At 42.8% G+C, this 19,682-nt stretch overlaps 1 protein-coding gene and 1 long non-coding RNA gene across 2 annotated transcripts; one reads left to right on the forward strand and one right to left on the reverse strand.

Annotated features, from left to right (window-relative positions):
- Positions 1-325: 325 nt before the first annotated feature.
- Positions 326-1,393, reverse strand: LOC132422341 (uncharacterized). The gene is made up of 3 exons (XR_009518852.1): positions 1,238-1,393; positions 793-874; positions 326-610 (listed from the first exon to the last, which is right to left on the reverse strand). It is a non-coding gene; the product is annotated as an uncharacterized lncRNA (long non-coding RNA).
- Positions 1,394-3,678: 2,285 nt separating this feature from the next.
- On the forward strand, positions 3,679-7,706 carry LOC132422333 (heterogeneous nuclear ribonucleoprotein A1). Its single transcript, XM_060007120.2, has 2 exons — positions 3,679-3,725; positions 6,666-7,706. The coding sequence occupies exons 1-2, from the start codon at positions 3,679-3,681 to the stop codon at positions 7,615-7,617; spliced, it is 999 nt and encodes a 332-aa protein (XP_059863103.2). The 3' UTR covers positions 7,618-7,706.
- The last annotated feature ends 11,976 nt before the right edge of the window (positions 7,707-19,682 follow it).

Consider the following 19,682-nt stretch of genomic DNA (forward strand, 5'->3'; position numbering starts at 1 on the left):
AATTCAAGAACGGATTACTGCACAGAAAGTATGTGAGGATTTAGAAAACAGTGAGTGTCAGGAAGCAGAGTGTTTTCCCTAAAACCAAAGTGGGCCATATTAAATCAGAGGATCAAGGGCATTGCACAGATAGAGGTTCCCATTCCCCAGAGCGTGTGCATGTGGTGAACAGATACTCGCTTTTCTTCCCCTGGTAGCATAAGCTGGCCTTCCTTTTGCCTTGGTTCTTTTGTCAGGATGGAGGCAGACCTCTCCTCTGCGGTGGCTGCTTTCAGTGCAGCTCTGACTCCATCCCCTCTCCCCACAGCCCTGACCCCCAGGATAAGTAATCAAAGAGCAGAAGGAAAAGACATGGAGGAGGCAGAGACACGAGAGCCCTGGTAACCCCTAAATGTTCCGTTTCTTTAACTTTCTGAAGTTTGGCTGCGCTGAAGTTCAGGACCATGTTAAAACATCAACATCGGGCTTCCCTGGTGGCGCAGTGGTTGAGAGTCCGCCTGCCGATGCAGGGACACGGGTTCATGCCCCGGTCCGGGAAGATCCCACATGCCACGGAGCGGCTGGGCCCGTGAGCCATGGCCGCTGAGCCTGCGCATCCGGAGCCTGTGCTCTGCAACGGGAGAGGCCACAACAGTGAGAGGCCCGCGTACCGCAAAAAAAAAAAAATCAACATCTCCTTTCCCATCCTAGCCCACCCCCACCTCCAGGTCCACATAGGCAGGATCACAGAATGTCACCAGGAGTCACCCAGCCTCTTGTAGCCACCCCCTGGAATCCCAGAAAATCACTTACATCTGCGTCTCAGGGTCAGGCCTGGGGAGAGTCAGCCTCCCCGTGGTGCTCTCAGATCTCAGACTGCTTTCTGGTTGGTGACCTTGGATAGGCAGGTTTCAGGATCCCTCCCAGGTGTTCTAACCCCCAAATAATATCGCTGATACTTTAGGGAACCCAACTATGCTAATTCCAAAGGAGGGGGTGTTTGGGGAATTCCCTGGCAGTCCAGTGGTTAGGACTTGGTGCTTTCACTGCCAGGGCCCAGGTTCAGTCCCTGGGTGGAGGAACTAAGGCCTTGTAAGCCGTGTGGTGCTGGGGGGAAGGAAAAAAAGAAAGGGTTGTTTTGCCATCTTGAGATTGGCACAAATATTCAAATATTAACCAACTAGCAGACTACCTCAGGCCAGCCCTGGCTCCCCAGGCGTGATATCCAGGCGTAATATTCCCAACGACCAAGTCTTACTTGTGATGCCCAAGTGATATAACTATGTCAGCATGAAATCTGAGCTCTTGTTCACAGCTGGGAGCTTCAGTGTGGCCTGGAGTCAGGTTCTCCGCAGCAACAGGAGTGTAGCCTCTGCTAATCTGCACGGGGGCTTCCAGGTCCTCAGTGCTCCCACCTCATGGCCCATCCTGAGCCACCACCACCTGCTGGAGGGATTGAGAGGCTTTGATGAGGGAAATCTGCTCCAAAACTACTTGAGAAGATTGTAGAATCCTATCTGGAGCTGTAAAGAGCCACCGAACACAGGGTGCTTTAGGCCTTCTGACCGTTGACAGAGAGCCTGTTTTTCTTCCCAGGGAGAGTCCATGAAAAGGGAGCTTCTGGAACTGAGAACCAAACTATCCAAACAGGAGAGTCTCCTTCAGAGCACAGCTGAGCATCTGAAGACCGCCAACCAGCAGAAGGAGAGCATGGAACAGTTTATCTTCAGCCAGTGTGGGTGCCCCCAGCCAGGGAATGGGACAGGAAATGGGGGTCCTTCCAGGTCCGCCACCTGTGCTGTGAATGGACAGAGACCAGAGAGGTTAGGGGATGGGGGAGACTGATGTGACGTCTCTAAACCTCCTGTGCCATCAGTAATCGTGGAGGCAGAGGAGGGGACACGGGGTGGGGGGGCAGCAGGAGACCCCGAGCTGAGTGTCCAGAAAGACAAGCTTTAGAACACAAATCCAACGCAAGCGTGGGCCCACTGGTAATTTCTGCCTTGGGGGCTGCTTTCTCGTTTCAGTGACCAGGACACACGATGTTTTGAAGAAGGCAAGGACGAATTTGGAGGTAAGGAAACTACTGCACCAGTCGGAGCCATAAAGTCCACCCCAAACTTATCACCGTCTGTCATCAGAGTGTGCAGGGGATCCTTGACCTGCTCTGACCTTCCAGGAGCAGATGTCTGGCCCATCTGTGGGAGCTCGGGTCCTCATGGGCATCCCTCTAGATTCCATCCTCATCAGCTCTCCACCCTAATCAGCAACCTCCCTTGACCTCTCGGTTGACCCTTACTTTGTCATCATCTTCTCTCCTTACTCCAATTCTGTCTCCTTTATGCCAGGTCAGGAGTGGGGAGAAATGCAGTTCAGTTGATTCTTGAGGTCAGAGGACATATGGGGTCTGCCTCTGAAGCAGCTTTCAGTAAAGGGATCCTGAGGCCTGTCTTGTGTTCTGGGGTTTCCTATACCACCTTATGAAAAAATAACAGCAAGGGGCTTCCCTGGTGGCGCAGTGGTTGAGAGTCCTCCTGCCGATGCAGGGGACACGGGTTCATGCCCCAGTCCGGGAAGATCCCACATGCCGCAGAGCGGCTGGGCCCATGAGCCATGGCCGCTGAGCCTGCGCGTCCGGAGCCTGTGCTCCACAACGGGAGAGGCCCCAACAGTGAGAGGCCCGCGTACCGCAAAATATAAATAAATAATAACAGCAAGATATAACTTTTTAAATTGATTTCATTGCATACTGTCATGGTGAAGAAAGCAATTTGATTTGGACATATCTTTTTCTGTTAACAATAACACAAAAGAAAATTGTTGGTTCTTATTGATCTAAAAGAGAATATGGTAATAATAAAAACTAAAACTTAAAGGGAAAGATTTTATATATATGGCAGACATTCTCAATGTTTATTTAAAACAGTAACATATTCTCTAGCAAGCTCTTTGAACAAAACTTGAGGTGTTAAAAATGGCTTAAAAATCAGAAGCTAGTGGGGCCGGGTCAAGATGGTAGAATAAAAGGATGTGGAGCTCACGTCCCACAGATACATCAAAAATACATCTACATGTGGAACAGTTCTCACAGAATGCTTGCTGAATGCTGGCAGAAGATCTCATAAAACCAAAATTGCAAGAAAGGTCACCACATAACTGGGTAGGACAAAAGGAAAGAAATCGGGACAGGACCTGCGTCCCTGGGAAGGAGCTGTGAAAGAGGAAATGTTCCCTCACCTTAGGAAGCCCCTTCATTGGTAGGGAGATCATCCAGGACAGAAAGGAAGATTCAGAGGCTCAGAGAAGAGTGCAGCAGCCAGTTTGCAGCAGGCAAAACAGAGACAGACCAGCACAGAGGGGCTGTGCCACCTCCGGGCACTCCCCAGCCCAAGACACACACTGGCTGGTATACACAGGGGCAGAGGGCTGAAACTCGGGCTTCAGGGGACAGACCCAGAGAGAGGACTGGGGTTGGCTGTGTACAGACAGTCTGAAGGGGCTGGCGTATGGTCCAAGTCACAACCAGCAGTATGGGCAGGAAGAAGCCCAGGGTCCAGCCTTGCAGCCCCACTGTTAACACACTCCCTAAGGGAGGGACGGGGCCTGCCATGGCAGCCTTATTCTGGTGTGCTCACAGTGGGTGCAGCTCCACCTCTAAGAGTTCTGGGAGCACACAGACACTGGTAGGTTGGCCCACACATGGAGTCAGGGCTGAAATCCAAGCTGATCCAAGTGGGAATTCAGAAGTAGGGCTGAAATCTGAGTCTTCTCCCTGTGGCTGTGCAATTCACAGATTGACCTGCTGCGGGTGGCTTTACAAACTCAGTGCCTGCAGGACATCTGAGCAGTTTACTGGTTATCCTATGGCTAGGGTGGGTGTTGGGATATGGGCTGGCTGCAGGCTCTTCTGGCACATATATGTGGAGATGGAGCCAGGATCTGAGCTGACTCAGTAGCTCCCACAGTGGGTCCAGGCACACAACTATGGTAGTCCTGGTGCCTGACTTCAGCGGTTCTGTGCCAAAGGATCTGTGCTAGTGGCTTTGTGAGCACAGTGACTGACAGACACCTGGGCCAGTTGCCTGAATGCCCATGGTTGAAGCAAGGCCAAGGGCAGTGTCAAAAACAGTGTACTTTGTGATCCCACACAAGAGGTGACAGGCAACACCACAGAGTGCACTTTCCAGTGGAAAGCCTCTAAAGATGAATACTCAGTGGCTCCTCTCCCAGCAGGGGTGCTCCAGTCCCACATGCCTCACACCACAGTTCAGAAATGGATCTGGGGCTGTCTACTTCAACAACTGGGGAGGAGACCCTGCATTGAACAGGGCTGTGACAACCACAGAGCAAAGAGGAGGCCGCACTAAACATCCAGTGCAAGCTCTGGTCACCACAACAATTACATGCCCTATCAAGGGGATAATGGCCAGCACACACTGAGGAAAGACAAGGCAGGAATCCATACTAAAAATAGCCCTTGCAGCAAAAATATTAGACTCACAGAGGCTACACAGGGATGCTCCCACATAAAAACAGCCCTTCAAGAGATATGGGAACATATGTATATGTATAACTGATTCACTTTGTTATAAAGCAGAAACTAACACACCATTGTAAAGCAATTATACTCCAATAAAGATGTAAAAAAAAAAAAAACCAGCCCTTCAAGACCACAGTAGATAGAACTACCAGATGATCCAGCAATCCCACTACTGGGCATATACCCTGAGAAAACCATAATTCAAAAATAGTCATGTACCACAATGTTCATTGCAGCACTATTTACAATAGCCAGGACATGGAAGCAACCTAAGTGTCCATTGATAGATGAATGGATAAAGAAGATGTGGCACATATGTATAATGGAATATTACTCAGACATAAAAAGAAACAAAATTGAGTTATTTGTAGTGAGGTGGATGGTCCTAGAGTCTGTCATACAGAGTGAAGTAAGTCAGAAAGAGAAAAACAAATACCATATGCTAACACATATATATGGAATCTAATTTAAAAAAGAAAGGTTCTGACGAATCTAGGGGCAGGACAGGAATAAAGACTCAGATGTAGAGAATGGACTTGGGGACACAGGGAGGGGGAAGGGTAAGCTGAGATGAAGTGAGAGAGTGGCATTGACAATATATACACTACCAAATGTAAAATAGATAGCTAGTGGGAAGGGAGATCAGCTCGTGCTTTGTGACCAACTAGAGGGGTGGGATAGGGAGGGTGGGAGGGAGATGCAAGAGGGAGGAGATATGGGGATATACGTATACGTATAGCTGGTTCACTTTCTTATACAGAAGCAACTAACAAAACAATGTAAAGTAATTATACTCCAATAAAGATGTTTAAAAAAAAAGACCACAGTAGATAGCTGTTTCTCCTAAACTCATAGAGTCAGAGAAATATAAATGAAATGAAGAAGCAGAGGATCCACTCCCCATTAAAAGATCAAGAGAATTCCCCTGAAAGAACAATGAAAGTGACCTCTCCAGTCTACTAGACCTCGAGTTCAAAAAGGAGGTAATGAAAATGCTGAAGGAATTAAGAAAAACTATTGACAGAAATTCAGATTACTGTAAGAAGGAACTAGAAACTATAAAGAGGAGCCAATTAAAATTAGAAAACTCATTTGCTGAAACAAAAGCTGAGCTAAAGGCAATAAATAGCAAGCTGGATAAGAAGAACAAATAAGTGATCTGGAAGATAGGATAATGAAAATCACCCAATCAGAACAGCAGACAGAAAGACAAATTTTAAAAAATGAAATCAATATACTAGACTGGTGGGATAATATAAAGTGTGCCAAGCTATGCATAATTGGCATCCCAGAAGGAAAAGAAAGAGAAAAGGGGATCAAAAATGTAAGAAATTATGGCTGAAAATTTCACAAACCTAAAGAAGGAAACAGATATCCGGTTACAGGAAGAACAGAGGGTCCCAAAGAGATGAACCCAAACAGACCTATGCCAAGACATATTATAATTAAAATGGCAAAAGTTAAAGAAAGGATTCTAATCATAGCAAAGAAATACGAAGAGTTAAGTAAAAAGGAACCCCCATATAGAGCTATCAGCTGATTTCTCTACAGAAATGTAGCAGGACAGAAGGGAGTGCAAGATATACTCAAAGTCCTGAAAGGGAAACCTGCAACCTAGGATACTCTACACAGCAAGATTATCATTTAGAATAGAAGAAGAGATAACGAATTTCTCAGACAAGCAAACACTAAAAGAATTCAGCAATACTAAGCTTACTTCCCCCCAAAATATTGAAAGACCTTGTCTAAATAGAAAAAAAGCAGAAATCTATAGGAAAGAAAATCACAACTGGAAAGTAAATCACTTAAATAAGCTAGTACACAGATTTTTTAAAAATCAAAAAAAAGTTTGTGAAAGTGATGGTAACTACAATGAGCAGCAAAAGGGATAAACATGAAGCTGTAAAAGAAGACATCAAAATCATAAAATGTGGGGGAGAGAGTAAGAAAATGTAGATCTTTTTTTAGAATGTGTTCGAGCCTATATGACTACAGGTCTAAAGCAAGTAGATATAGTAATGGGTTAATATACTTGAAAAACAGTGTAACCACAAATCAAAAACATACAATAGCTTTTCTGCTCGTGGACGCCGCCGAGTAAGCATCGTTGACGTCTCGCCCCTCCTCCACTGCCGTCACGTCTAAGTCAGTCACCCAAAGAGCCCGAACAGCTGCAGAAGCTCTTCATCGGAAGTTTGAGCTTTGAAACAACCGATGAGAGTCTGAGGAGCCATTTTGAGCAGTGGGGAACACTCACAGATTGTGTGGTAATGAGGGATCCAAACACCAAACGCTCCAGAGGCTTCAGGTTTGTCACATATGCCACTGTGGAGGAGGTGGATGCGGCCATGAATGCAAGGCCACACAAGGTGGATGGAAGAGTTGTGGAACCAAAGAGGGCCGTCTCAAGAGAAGATTCTCAAAGACCTGGTGCCCACTTAACTGTGAGAAAGATTTTTATTGGTGGTATTAAAGAAGACACTGAAGAACATCATCTAAGAGATTATTTTGAACAGTATGGGAAAATTGAAGTGATTGAAATCATGACTGATAGAGGCAGTGGCAAAAAGAGAGGCTTTGCTTTCGTAACCTTTGATGACCATGACTCTGTAGACAAGATTGTCATTCAGAAATACCACACTGTGAACGGCCACAACTGTGAAGTAAGGAAAGCCCTATCTAAGCAAGAGATGGCTAGTGCCTCATCCAGCCAAAGAGGTCAAAGTGGTTCTGGAAACTTTGGTGGTGGTCGTGGAGGTGGTTTTGGTGGGAATGACAACTTTGGTCGTGGAGGAAACTTCAGTGGTCGAGCTGGCTTTGGTGGCAGCCACGGTGGTGGTGGATATGGTGGCAGTGGGGATGGCTATGATGGATTTGGTAACAATGGAAGTAATTTTGGAGGTGGTGGAAGCTACAATGATTTTGGCAGTTACAACAATCAATCTTCAAATTTTGGACCCATGAAAGGAGGAAACTTTGGAGGCAGAAGTTCTGGCCCCTATGGTGGTGGAGGCCAATACTTTGCCAAACCCCGAAACCAAGGTGGCTATGGTGGTTCCAGCAGCAGCAGTAGCTATGGAACTGGCAGAAGGTTTTGATTATTTTCAGGAAACAAAGCTTAGCAGGAGAGGAGAGCCAGAGAAGTGACAGGGAAGCTACAGGTTACAAAAGATTTGTGAACTCAGCCAAGCACAGTGGTGGCAGGACCTAACTGCTACAAAGAAGACATGTTTTAGATAATACTCATGTGTATGGGCAAAAAAACTCGAGGACTGTATTTGTGACTAATTGTATAACAGGTTATTTTAGTTTCTGTCCTGTGGAAAGTGTAAAGCATTCCAACAAAGGGTTTTAATGTAGATTTTTTTTTTTTGCACCCATGCTGTTGATTGCTAAATGTAATAGTCTGATCATGACGCTGAATAAATGTGTCTTTTTTTTTAAATGTGCTGTGTAAAGTTAGTCTACTCTGAAACCATTTTGGTAAACTACCCCAACAGTGTGAAGTTAGTATTCCTTCAGGGTGATGCCAGGTTCCATCAAAAATTTATTTACAAAAAAAAAAAAAATTTATTTACAACCTGCTTTGGTGGAGAAACTATTGTCTTCTGAAACTTTGGTGTCGTTGAACTGACAGTTACTGCATTGTGACCTGGAGCTCACTGTGAAAAGGGTCACCCAAGCCAAGTCATGGAGTTTTTTTGATTATTAATATATGATTGTTGGCACATCCTATGCAATATATCTAAATTGGATTATGGCACCAGATATAGATGGGAATGAATCTTGTGTATCATCCATTATCATGTGTAATAAATAAACAATTTAATACCCTCAAAAAAAACATACAATAGATTCACAAAAATCAAAAAGAGAAGACAAGCATAATACGTAAGACAATCATCAAACAACAAACAGAAAAACAACAAAGAAGAAATACAAAATCAAATGGAAAACAAGGTTTAAAGTAGCAATAAATACCTAACTATCAATAATCACCTTAAATGTCAATGGATTAAATGCTCCAACTAAAAGACACAGGCTTGCTGAATGGATATTAAAAACAGACCCATGCATATGCTATCTACAAGAGACCAACTTCAGACCTAGGGACAAATACAGAATGAAAGTGAGGGGATGGAAAAAGAAAAATTGAGGAGGTGGACTTTGAGAGCAAGATTTATGATTTATTCCCCTTTTCCTCTTTCTGTGAGTGTGTATGTGTATGCTTCTGTATGAGATTTTGTCTGTATAGCTTTGCTTCCACCATTTGTCCTAGGGCTCTATCCGTCCATTTTTTTTAAAATTTTTCTCCTTAATAATTATTTTTTTATTTTAATAACTTTATTTTATTTTACTTTATTTTCTTTCTTTCTTTCTTTCCTTCCTTCCCTCCTTTAGACAACAAATCATCTCAAATTGAGAAGGTGGACTTTGAGAGCAAGATTTATGATTTTTTCCGATTTACCTCTTTTTGTGAGTGTGTATGTGTATGCTTCTGTGAGAAATTTTGTCTGTATAACTTTGCCTAGAGTTTTATCCATCTGTCCTAGGGTTTGTCCTAGGGTTCTATCCATCCGTTTTTTTCTTTGTTTGTTTTTGTCTTTTTTTTAATTTTTTTCTCCTAATAATTATATTTTTATTTTAATAACTTTATTATATTTTATCTTACTTTATTTTATTGTACTTTATCTTCTTTCTTTCTTTTTTTCCTTCCTTCCATCCTTCCTTCCTTCCTTCCTCCCTCCTTACCTCCTTCCCTTCTTTCTTTCTTTCTTTCTACTTCTACTAATTCTTTCTTTCTACTTTTTCTCCCTTTTATTCTGAGCCGTGTGGATGAAAGGCTCTTGGTGCTGCAGCCAGGAGTCAGTGCTGTGCTTCTGAGATGGGAGAGCCAACTTCAGGACACTGGTTCACAAGAGACCTCCCAGCTCCACATAATATCAAATGGCAAAAATATCCCAGAGATCTCCATCTTAACACCAGCACCCAGCTTCACTCAATGACCAGCAAGCTACAGTGATGGACACCCTATGCCAAACAACTAGCAAGTCAGGAACACAGCTCCACACATTAGCAGGGAGGCTGCCTAAAATCATAATAAGTCCACAGACACCCCAAAACACACTACCAGACGTAGACCTGCCCACCAGAAAGACAAGATCCAGCCTCATCCACCAGAACACAGGCACTAGTCCCCTCCACCAGGAAGCCTACACAACCCACTGAACCAACCTTAGCCACTGGGGACAGACACCAAAAACAACAGGAACTACAAACCTGCAGCCTGCAAAAAGGAGACCCCAAACACAGTAAGATAAGCAAAATGAGAAAACACAAAGCAGATGAAGGAGCAAGATTAAAACCCACCAGACCTAATAAATGAAGAGGAAATAGGCAGTCTACCTGAAAAACAATTCAGAATAATGATAGTAAAGATGATCGAAAATCTTGGAAATAGAATAGACAAAATGCAAGAAACATTTAACAAGGACCTAGAAGAACTAAAGATGAAACAAGCAACGATGAACAACACAATAAATGAAATTAAAAATACTCTAGATGGGATCAATAGCAGAATAACTGAGGCAGAAGAACGGATAAGTGACCTGGAAGACAAAATAGTGGAAATAACTACTGCAGAACAGAATAAAGAAAAAAGAATGAAAAGAACTGAGGACAGTCTCAGAGACCTCTGGGACAACATTAAGTGCACCAACATTCGAATTATTAGGGTTCCAGAAGAAGAAGAGAAAAAGAAAGGGACTGAGAAAATATTTGAAAAGATTATAGTTGAAAACTTCCCCAATATGGGAAAGGAAATAGTTAGTCAACTCCAGGAGGCACAGAGAGTCCCATACAGGATAAATCCAAGGAGAAATACACCAAGACACATATTAATCAAACTGTCAAAAATTAAAAACAAAGAAAACATATTAAAAGCAGCAAGGGAAAAACAACAAATAACACACAAGGGAATCCCCATAAGGTTAACAGCTGATCTTTCACCAGAAACTCTGCAAGTCAGAAGCGACTGGAAGGACATATTTAAAGTGATGAGGGAGAAAAACGTGCAACAAAGATTACTCTACCCAGCAAGGATCTCATTGGGATTTGATGGAGAAATTAAAACCTTTACAGACAAGCAAAAGCTGAGAGAGTTCAGCACCACCAAACCAGCTTTACAACAACTGCTAAAGGAACTTCTCTAGGCAAGAAACACAAGAGAAGGAAAAGACCTACAATAATGAACCCAAAACAATTAAGAAAATGGGAATAGGAACATACATATCGATAATTACCTTAAATGTAAATGGACTGAATGCTCCCACCGAAAGACACAGATTGGCTGAATGGATACAAAAACAAAACCCATATATTTGCTGTCTACAACAGACCCACTTCAGACCTAGAGACACATACAGACTGAAAGTAAGGGGATGGAAAAAGATATTCCATGCAAATAGAAACCAAAAGAAAGCTGGAGTAGCAATTCTCATATCAGACAAAATAGACTTTAAAATAAGGACTATTAAAAGAGACAAAGAAGGACACTACATAATGATCAAGGGATCGATCCAAGAAGATATAACAATTGTAAATATTTATGCACCCAACATAGGAGCACCTCAATACATAAGGCAAATACTAACAGCCATAAAAGGGGAAATCGACAGTAACACATTCATAGTAGGGGACTTAAACACCTCACTTTCACCCATGGACAGATCATCCAAAATGAAAATAAATAAGGAAACACAAGCTTTAAATGATACATTAAACAAGATGGACTTAATTCATATTTATAGGACACTCCATCCAAAAACAACAGAATACACATTTTTCTCAAGTGCTCATGGAACATTCTCCAGGATAGATCATATCTTGGGTCACAAATCAAGCCTTGATAAATTTAAGAAAATTGAAATTGTATCAAGTATCTTTTCTGACCACAACACCATAAGACTAGATATCAATTACAGGAAAAGATCTGTAAAAAATACAAACACATGGAGGCTAAACAACACACTAGTTAATAACGAAGTGATCACTGAAGAAATCAAAGAGGAAATCAAAAAATACCTAGAAACAAATGACAATGGAGACACAACGACCCAAAACCTATGGGATGCAGCAAAAGCAGTTCTAAGGGGGAAGTTTATAGCAATACAAGCCCACCTTAAGAAGCAGGAAACATCTCGAATAAACAACCTAACCTTGCACCTCAAGCAATTAGAGAAAGAAGAACAAAAAAACCCCAAAGCTAGCAGAAGGAAAGAAATCACAAAAATCAGATCAGAAATAAATGAAAAAGAAATGAAGGAAACAATAGCAAAGATCAATAAAACTAAAAGCTGGTTCTTTGAGAAGATAAACAAAATAGATAAACCACTAGCCAGACTCATCAAGAAAAAAAGGGAGAAGACTCAAATCAATAGAATTAGAAATGAAAAAGGAGAGGTAACAACTGACACTGCAGGAATAAAAAAGATCATGAGAGATTACTACAAGCAACTCTATGCCAATAAAATGGACAATCTGGAAGAAATGGACAAATTCTTAGAAATGCACAACCTGCCAAGACGGAATCAGGAAGAAATAGAAAATATGAACAGACCAATCACAAGTACTGAAATTGAAACTGTGATTAAAAATCTTCCAACAAACAAAAGCCCAGGACCAGATGGCTTCACAGGCGAATTCTATCAAACATTTAGAGAAGAGCTAACACCTATCCTTCTCAAACTCTTCCAAAATATAGCAGAGGGAGGAACACTCCCAAACTCCTTCTACAAGGCCACCATCACCTTGATACCAAAACCAGACAAGGATGTCACAAAGAAAGAAAACTACAGGCCAATATCACTGATGAACATAGATGCAAAAATCCTCAACAAAATACTAGCAAACAGAATCCAACAGCACATTAAAAGGATCATACACCATGATCAAGTGGGGTTTATTCCAGGAATGCAAGGATTCTTCAATATATGCAAATCAATCAACGTGATACACCATATTAACAAATTGAAGGAGAAAAACCATATGATCATCTCAATAGATGCAGAGAAAGCTTTTGACAAAATTCAACACCCATTTATGATAAAAACCCTGCAGAAAGTAGGCATAGAGGGAACTTTCCTCAACATAATAAAGGCCATATATGACAAGCCCACAGCAAACATCATCCTCAATGGTGAAAAACTGAAAGCATTTCCACTAAGATCAGGAACAAGACAAGGATGCCCACTCTCACCACTCTTATTCAACATAGTTTTGGAAGTTTTAGCCACAGCAATCAGAGAAGAAAAGGAAATAAAAGGAATCCAAATCGGAAAAGAAGAAGTAAAGCTGTCACTGTTTGCAGATGACATGATCCTATACATAGAGAATCCTAAAGATGCTACCAGAAAACTACTAGAGCTAATCAATGAATTTGGTAAAGTGGCAGGATACAAAATTAATGCACAGAAATCTCTGGCATTCCTATATACTAATGATGAAAAATCTGAAAGTGAAATCAAGAAAACACTCCCATTTACCATAGCAACAAAAAGAATAAAATATCTAGGAATAAACCTACCTAAGGAGACAAAAGACCTGTATGCAGAAAATTATAAGACACTCATGAAAGAAATTAAAGATGATAGAAATAGATGGAGAGATATACCATGTTCTTGGATTGGAAGAATCAACATTGTGAAAATGACTCTACTACCCAATCTATAGATTCAATGCAATCCCTATCAAACTACCACTGGCATTTTTCACAGAACTAGAACAAAAAATTTTGCAATTTGTATGGAAACACAAAAGACCCCGAATAGCCAAAGCAATCTTGAGAACGAAAAAAGGAACTGGAGGAATCAGCCTCCCTGACTTCAGACTATACTACAAAGCTACAGTTATCAAGACAGTATGGTACTGGCACAAAAACAGAAAGATAGATCAATGGAACAGGATAGAAAGCCCAGAGATAAACCCACGCACATATGAACACCTTATCTTTGATAAAGGTGGCAGGAATGTACAGTGGAGAAAGGACAGCCTCTTCAATAAGTGGTGCTGGGAAAACTGGACAGGTACATGTAAAAGTATGAGATTAGATCACTCCCTAACACCATACACAGAAATAAGCTCAAAATGGATTAAAGACCTAAATGTAAGGCCAGAAACTATCAAACTCTTAGAGGAAAACATAGGCAGAACACTCTATGACATAAATCACAGCAAGATCCTTTCTGACCCACCTCCTAGAGTAATGGAAACAAAAACAAAAATAAACAAATGGGACCTAATGAAACTTCAAAGCTTTTTCACAGCAAAGGAAACCATAAACAAGACCAAAAGACAACCCTCAGAATGGGAGAAAATATTTGCAAATGAAGCAACTGAAAAAGGATTAATCTCCAAAATTTACAAGCAGCTCATGCAGCTCAATAACAAAAAAACAAACAACCCAATCCAAAAATGGGCAGAAGACCTAAATAGACATTTCTCCAAAGAAGATATACAGACTGCCAACAAACACATGAAAGAATGCTCAACATCATTAATCATTAGAGAAATGCAAATCAAAACTACAATGAGATATCATCTCACACCAGTCAGAATGGCCATCATCAAAAAATCTAGAAACAATAAATGCTGGAGAGGGTGTGGAGAAAAGGGAACACTCTTACACTGCTGGTGGGAATGTGAATTGGTTCAGCCACTATGGAGAACAGTATGGAGGTTCCTTAAAAAACTACAAATAGAACTACCATATGACCCAGCAATCCCACTACTGGGCATATACCCTGAGAAAACCAAAATTCAAAAAGAGTCATGTACCAAAATGTTCATTGCAGCTCTATTTACAATAGCCCGGAGATGGAAACAACCTAAGTGCCCATCATCGGATGAATGGATAAAGAAGATGTGGCACATATATACAATGGAATATTACCCAGCCATAAAAAGAAACGAAATTGAGCTATTTGTAATGAGGTGGATAGACCTAGAGTCTGTCATACAGAGTGAAGTAAGTCAGAAGGAAAAAGACAAATACCGTATGCTAACACACATATATGGAATTTAAGAAAAAAAAATGTCATGAAGAACCTAGGGGTAAGGCAGGTATAAAGACGCAGACCTCCTAGAGAACGGACTTGAGGTTATGGGGAGGGGGAAGGGTGAGCTGTGACAGGGCGAGAGAGAGTCATGGACATATACACACTAACAAACGTAGTAAGGTAGATAGCTAGTGGGAAGCAGCCGCATGGCACAGGGATATTGGCTTGGTGCTTTGTGACAGCCTGGAGGGGTGGGATAGGGAGGGTGGGAGGGAGGGAGACGCAAGAGGGAAGACATATGGGAACATATGTTTATGTATGACTGATTCACTTTGTTATAAAGCAGAAACTAACACACCATTGTAAAGCAATTATACCCCAACAAAGATGTTAAAAAAAATAAAATAAAATAAAGCTATCATTCCACAATTATACCCTAGAGGTAATAATAAATTAAAACAAACAACAACACAAACAAAAAATTCAACCATGATCACAACCACCAACAACAATAACAAACACATCCATCAACAGACTCAGGTCTGAGATAGAGACATGCCCCAATTTCATAGTAGATGAAGTGACCTCAACTTCTGCTTTTACACTTGGTTGTTTAAGCATTTTCCATGAGTGCCTTTGGCTGTCAATAAAGAGGATCTCATTGACAGAATCAGCAGAATGGATGAAAAGTCAGCCAAACTATGAAGTATTACTTAAAGACAAAGTAGGAAAATTTGAGGGCCTCTTGCTCTGCAGTTATTCAAGCATCCCAGCAATTCTTCCTAAATCCAGTGGAGAACTCAAATATTGCTTCTAAGAACTTCATTTTATGGACATAACATTTATGAAAGCAACAACATGAATCATACAGATCTCAGAGCTGGTCAGGATCAAGTCACAAATTACTTATGGGGAAAATTCCCAATAGCCATTCTTGTGTTTCACCCTTTGAAATGTAGTTCTTTACCCTATTAAAGAAGTTGCAAAAAATGTATCTTTGGAATGGAAGATTCTCCAATATTTAACTTTTTATAACTTACATTCTTTTCCTCTATAAGTCAGAAACAGAACTCATTCTTAAAAATAAAATCAACCTGCATGACCACCAATGTCTTCCAACTTGCCATAATTCAAATGAGAACCATGTCGGGTCCTGTGCAGGAAATAGGGTGAGCCCTTTAGGAAAAAAAATGGAAAGGAAGAAAGACAGCAGGTACCTAATGTAATGCTTCAAACATGTACAAACATCTTTTTAAAATAAATTTATTTTATTTATTTATTTATTTTACTTATTTATTTTTGGCTGCGTTGGGTCTTCGTTGCTGCACGGGCTTTCTCTAGTTGCGGCGAGTGGGGGCTACTCTTCATTGCGGTGCGAGGACTTCTCATCGCGGTGGCTTCTCTTGTTGCAGAGCATGGGCTCTAGGCGCACGGGCTTCAGTAGTTGTGGCTCGCGGGCTCTATAGCACAGGCTCATTAGTTGTGGCACACGAACTTAGTTGCTCCGCGGCATGTGTGATCTTCCCGGACCAGGGCTCGAACCCGTGTCCCCTGCATTGGCAGGCAGATTCTCAACCACTGTGCCACCAGGGAAGCCCAAACATGTACAAATATCTCTTGATCTGTCAACCTACGACAGGCAAACAACCTGCAGAATTTATACAGGGTTTATTATATCCCCCAGATCTTATTACTGCTAAAGTGAATATGCTAGACATTTACTGAATTGGTTTTCTATTTCTGCTGTAACAAGTGACCATAACTTTAGTGTCTTAAAAGAACACACTTTTATTATATTACAATTCTGTAGGTTAGGAGTCCAACAAAGATCTCACTGGACTAAAATCAAGGGGTCAACAGAACTGCCTTACCTTCTGGAGGCTGTAAGGGATAATCTCTTTCCTTGCTTTCCTAGAAAGTTTTTAGACGTCTCCCACATTCTTTGGCTTTTGACCCCTTCCTACAACTTCAAAACCAGAACAGCAGGTAGAGTCCTTCTAATTTCACACCATTTTGACCTTTTCTGCCTCTCAATTCTAAGGCCCCATGTAATTTCATGGGGCCCACCTGAATGGCCCAAGATAATCTCATCACAAGGTCTTTACCCGAATCACATCTGCAAAGTTGCCTTTCTTATGTGGTGTAATATATGAACAGGTGGGGAATTACAGCAGGCACATCCTGGGGGAGACAGTATTATTCTGCTGGTCACAAAACTATTAACTCAGATGCCAACTAATATTGGAACTATGAAGAAAAGAACTTCTCTAATTTCAACAAAGTTTAGTTAAAATAAGACACTACCTGAAGGCACAATCTAGACCAGTGAATCAAGATAAAGTCAGCTTAGAACCCTAGGAGTGCTTCACTGCTGTCCATACAATTGCACAAGTACTAGTCTCTTTAGATCTTTTTTTTTTTTTCCAAAATGTGGCCTTTTCCCCCCTCCAAGGCTGACTCTGATGGTAGAAATCTCATCCGAGACAAAGAGTGCGTGGTGGAGGAGGTGAAGGTGGTGGTAGAGTCAGTGCACCTGGGACGCCACTAACTTTTAACTATGAACTTTCAGCTGGTCTCCGTGGAACAGATGGGAGGGTTTTCTCAGACCCACCCTTGCATGAACAGAGGGCTCCTTGTGTGCCTTCGCCAGGCGGCCAGGAAGGGGAGCCACAGTCCTTCCCTTGGAACTTGCCTTGTAAAGAAGGCAGGCACCAAGATATTAACTTGTCTGGAATCTTGTGGACCAGATGTCAGCAATCCATGTCCAGAGCTTCCTGACTTTTGGCCACACATCCCCGGGGTCGGCCTAAGGCCCGTGCTGCCTGGGTTGGCTGTGGAGGATGAGCTCCTCAGGCAGAGCCATCTTGCTCTGTCTCCTCCAAACCAGGTTCTGACCAGAGAGCAATGTGTTTGTGTTTCTCAGGCTGGTGGAAGATACTCCCTCGTCGTCCTCTCAGACTGGGGCAGTCCCTTCCCATGTTGGCCTGCTCTGAGGGTCGGGGGGAAGGGATGGGAGGATGGGAGCAAGAGAGCCAGGAACAAGGAGGAGTGGGAACAAAAACGCCTGGGGAGAAGGTAGGGGAGGATGGCGAGGACGGGGGAGGCGGAAGCTGAGGAAGAATAAGGAGGATGATGACCAGAGCGTGAATGCCATGGAGGTTCTAGCCTCTGGTCCCAGAATGGCAGCTGCCCTCTCTTGAACTTCCCCTGACCTCATGCTGGACACACACACACCCCAGCCTCCTCTCTCATCCTCCAGGCTCCTTTATCCCCACAAGAGCAGCCTCCCATGCCTTGATTCTGGGGATCTTTCCTTTCTCCCTAGGTTTCCCCAGAGCTAGGCACAGATCCCTTACCAGCAGCCAAACCCTGGTCTGTGGTTCTGGAGAGTCCAAAGCACGGAAATCTCTCATGAGAAAAGGAAATGCAGGCCACATGGGGTCACGGGGTCACTCTGCAGAATCTCAGTCCAGCTGTCCAAGTCATGCTACGTTGAAATTTGGGAAGATGTCAAACTCATTCAAAAGAAATTCTAAGAAGATCCTTGGTGCAGGTCATTGCTACATGTAGCAAATTATGCTATTGAAATCCTAAACCAGGTGATCAATCCTCATTCCAAAGTCATGGATCACCCTTAAGAAGGGCAAAGCAGGTGGTGAGTGCTAATTACAAGAAATGAACAAAACTGGGGCAGATCCCAGAAAGGACCACGTAGGAGAAGCTGCTTAGGCCAATGGCTAAGCGACCATCTGTATTAGTCAGCTTGGGTTTCCAGAAAAATATACTATAGACAGGGTGGCTTAACCAGAATCTGTTTTCACACATTCTGGAGACTGGAAGTCCAAGATCAAGATTGGAAGTTCCTGCCAATTCAGTTTCTGCTGTGAGCTCTCTTCCTGGCTTGTAGACAGCAGATGCCTCGCTGGGTCCTCACATGGCCTTTTCTCCTTGCTTGAGCTGGGATAGGGCAGGAAACTCCTACAGTGGACACTGGTAGATAGAGAGGATTTAAAAACCAGTTCTGGTGGTTATTTGTTACCATGGCTTTAGAACAATTACTCTATCCCCAGAAATGTGAACTTTCAAACTTTTCAATTCTCAGTGTAGATAATGTAAATAATACTGAGTGATATATCAACCATCACCATATAAGGAGTCGAAACCCTCACCCTGTGCTCAGGGTAAAAGTCTAACACCATCCAAAACTGGGTGTTCACGGGTGTATGGTTGGGACAGGGTAGCAGGGGCTTCAGAACTGGATTTATAATGCTCCCCACAGGGCTGGCTACAGGGTGTTGGGCACAGGAGGGTCTTTTGTCATATCTAGGCCATCTAGTATCTGAGCCCCCTTTGTTTGTATGAGAAACTTCCCACATTCTGCAACTTTTAAGGATCACGCACTCGCTGACTTAGTTTTCCTAGGGGCTAAGATGTGGGTCTATTACCAAGAGCTGGCCAATCCCCATCAGCAACAGCTACTCCAGCATTAGACAGGAGTTGAGAGACACAAGGAGTAGGCCCTGGGGAAATTTTTTTCGTCCCCTGCAACAGAAGAATCTCCCTACCTCAAGATCCTTAGTTTAACACCGACCAGGTGCAGCAGAAGTCATGGAGCCATTGGCAGTGTCTAGTGTCCAGGGCCAGTAGTGTCACCTGTGCAAAGCTACAGGGTCTGTCACTCAGCAGGGGGCACTAGTGTCCTTCCCATTTGGTCTGTGTGCTCCCTTCCATTGGCCTTTCTTATTCTTCCCTGTTTGTACAGTCTGGTTCTCCAGTTTGCTGGAGATTCTCTGAGCTATTACTATCCCTGGAATAAAGTATGTTTCAGATGAAACGAGCCAGAGCTTATTTCTGATGGCTGCAGAGAGGAAAAGGAGGGGAAAGAGGGAAAGCAGGGGGAAGAAAGGAAGCTTCTTCCTGGAAGTTGGCTGAGCGCTGAGTTCCTTTGCTGTCAGCTCCAGGATTCTCCAGAAGAGTCAGCTTCCCCCTTAAGCCAAAGGCTGTAGTGGGATAACTGAGGACATGGAAAGGAGACGTGACCCATGAGCCGCCCCCCCCCCCCAGCAAACTGGGGGCTGGCGAATAAGCCAGAACTGCAAACAGTCCTG

The sequence above is a fragment of the Delphinus delphis genome, chromosome 1 (assembly GCF_949987515.2).
Source record: "Delphinus delphis chromosome 1, mDelDel1.2, whole genome shotgun sequence".
NCBI classification, from domain to species: Eukaryota; Metazoa; Chordata; class Mammalia; order Artiodactyla; family Delphinidae; genus Delphinus; species Delphinus delphis.

What these genes read in the sequence shown, in the direction of transcription:
- LOC132422333 (XM_060007120.2), top strand. Translation starts at nt 3,679, where the DNA reads ATGGAGTCAGGGCTGAAATCCAAGCTGATCCAAGTGGGAATTCAGAA. An exon ending in ATCCAAGTGGGAATTCAGAA is followed by an intron (nt 3,726 to 6,665) that starts GTAGGGCTGAAA and finishes GTCACGTCTAAG; the next exon opens with TCAGTCACCCAAAGAGCCCG.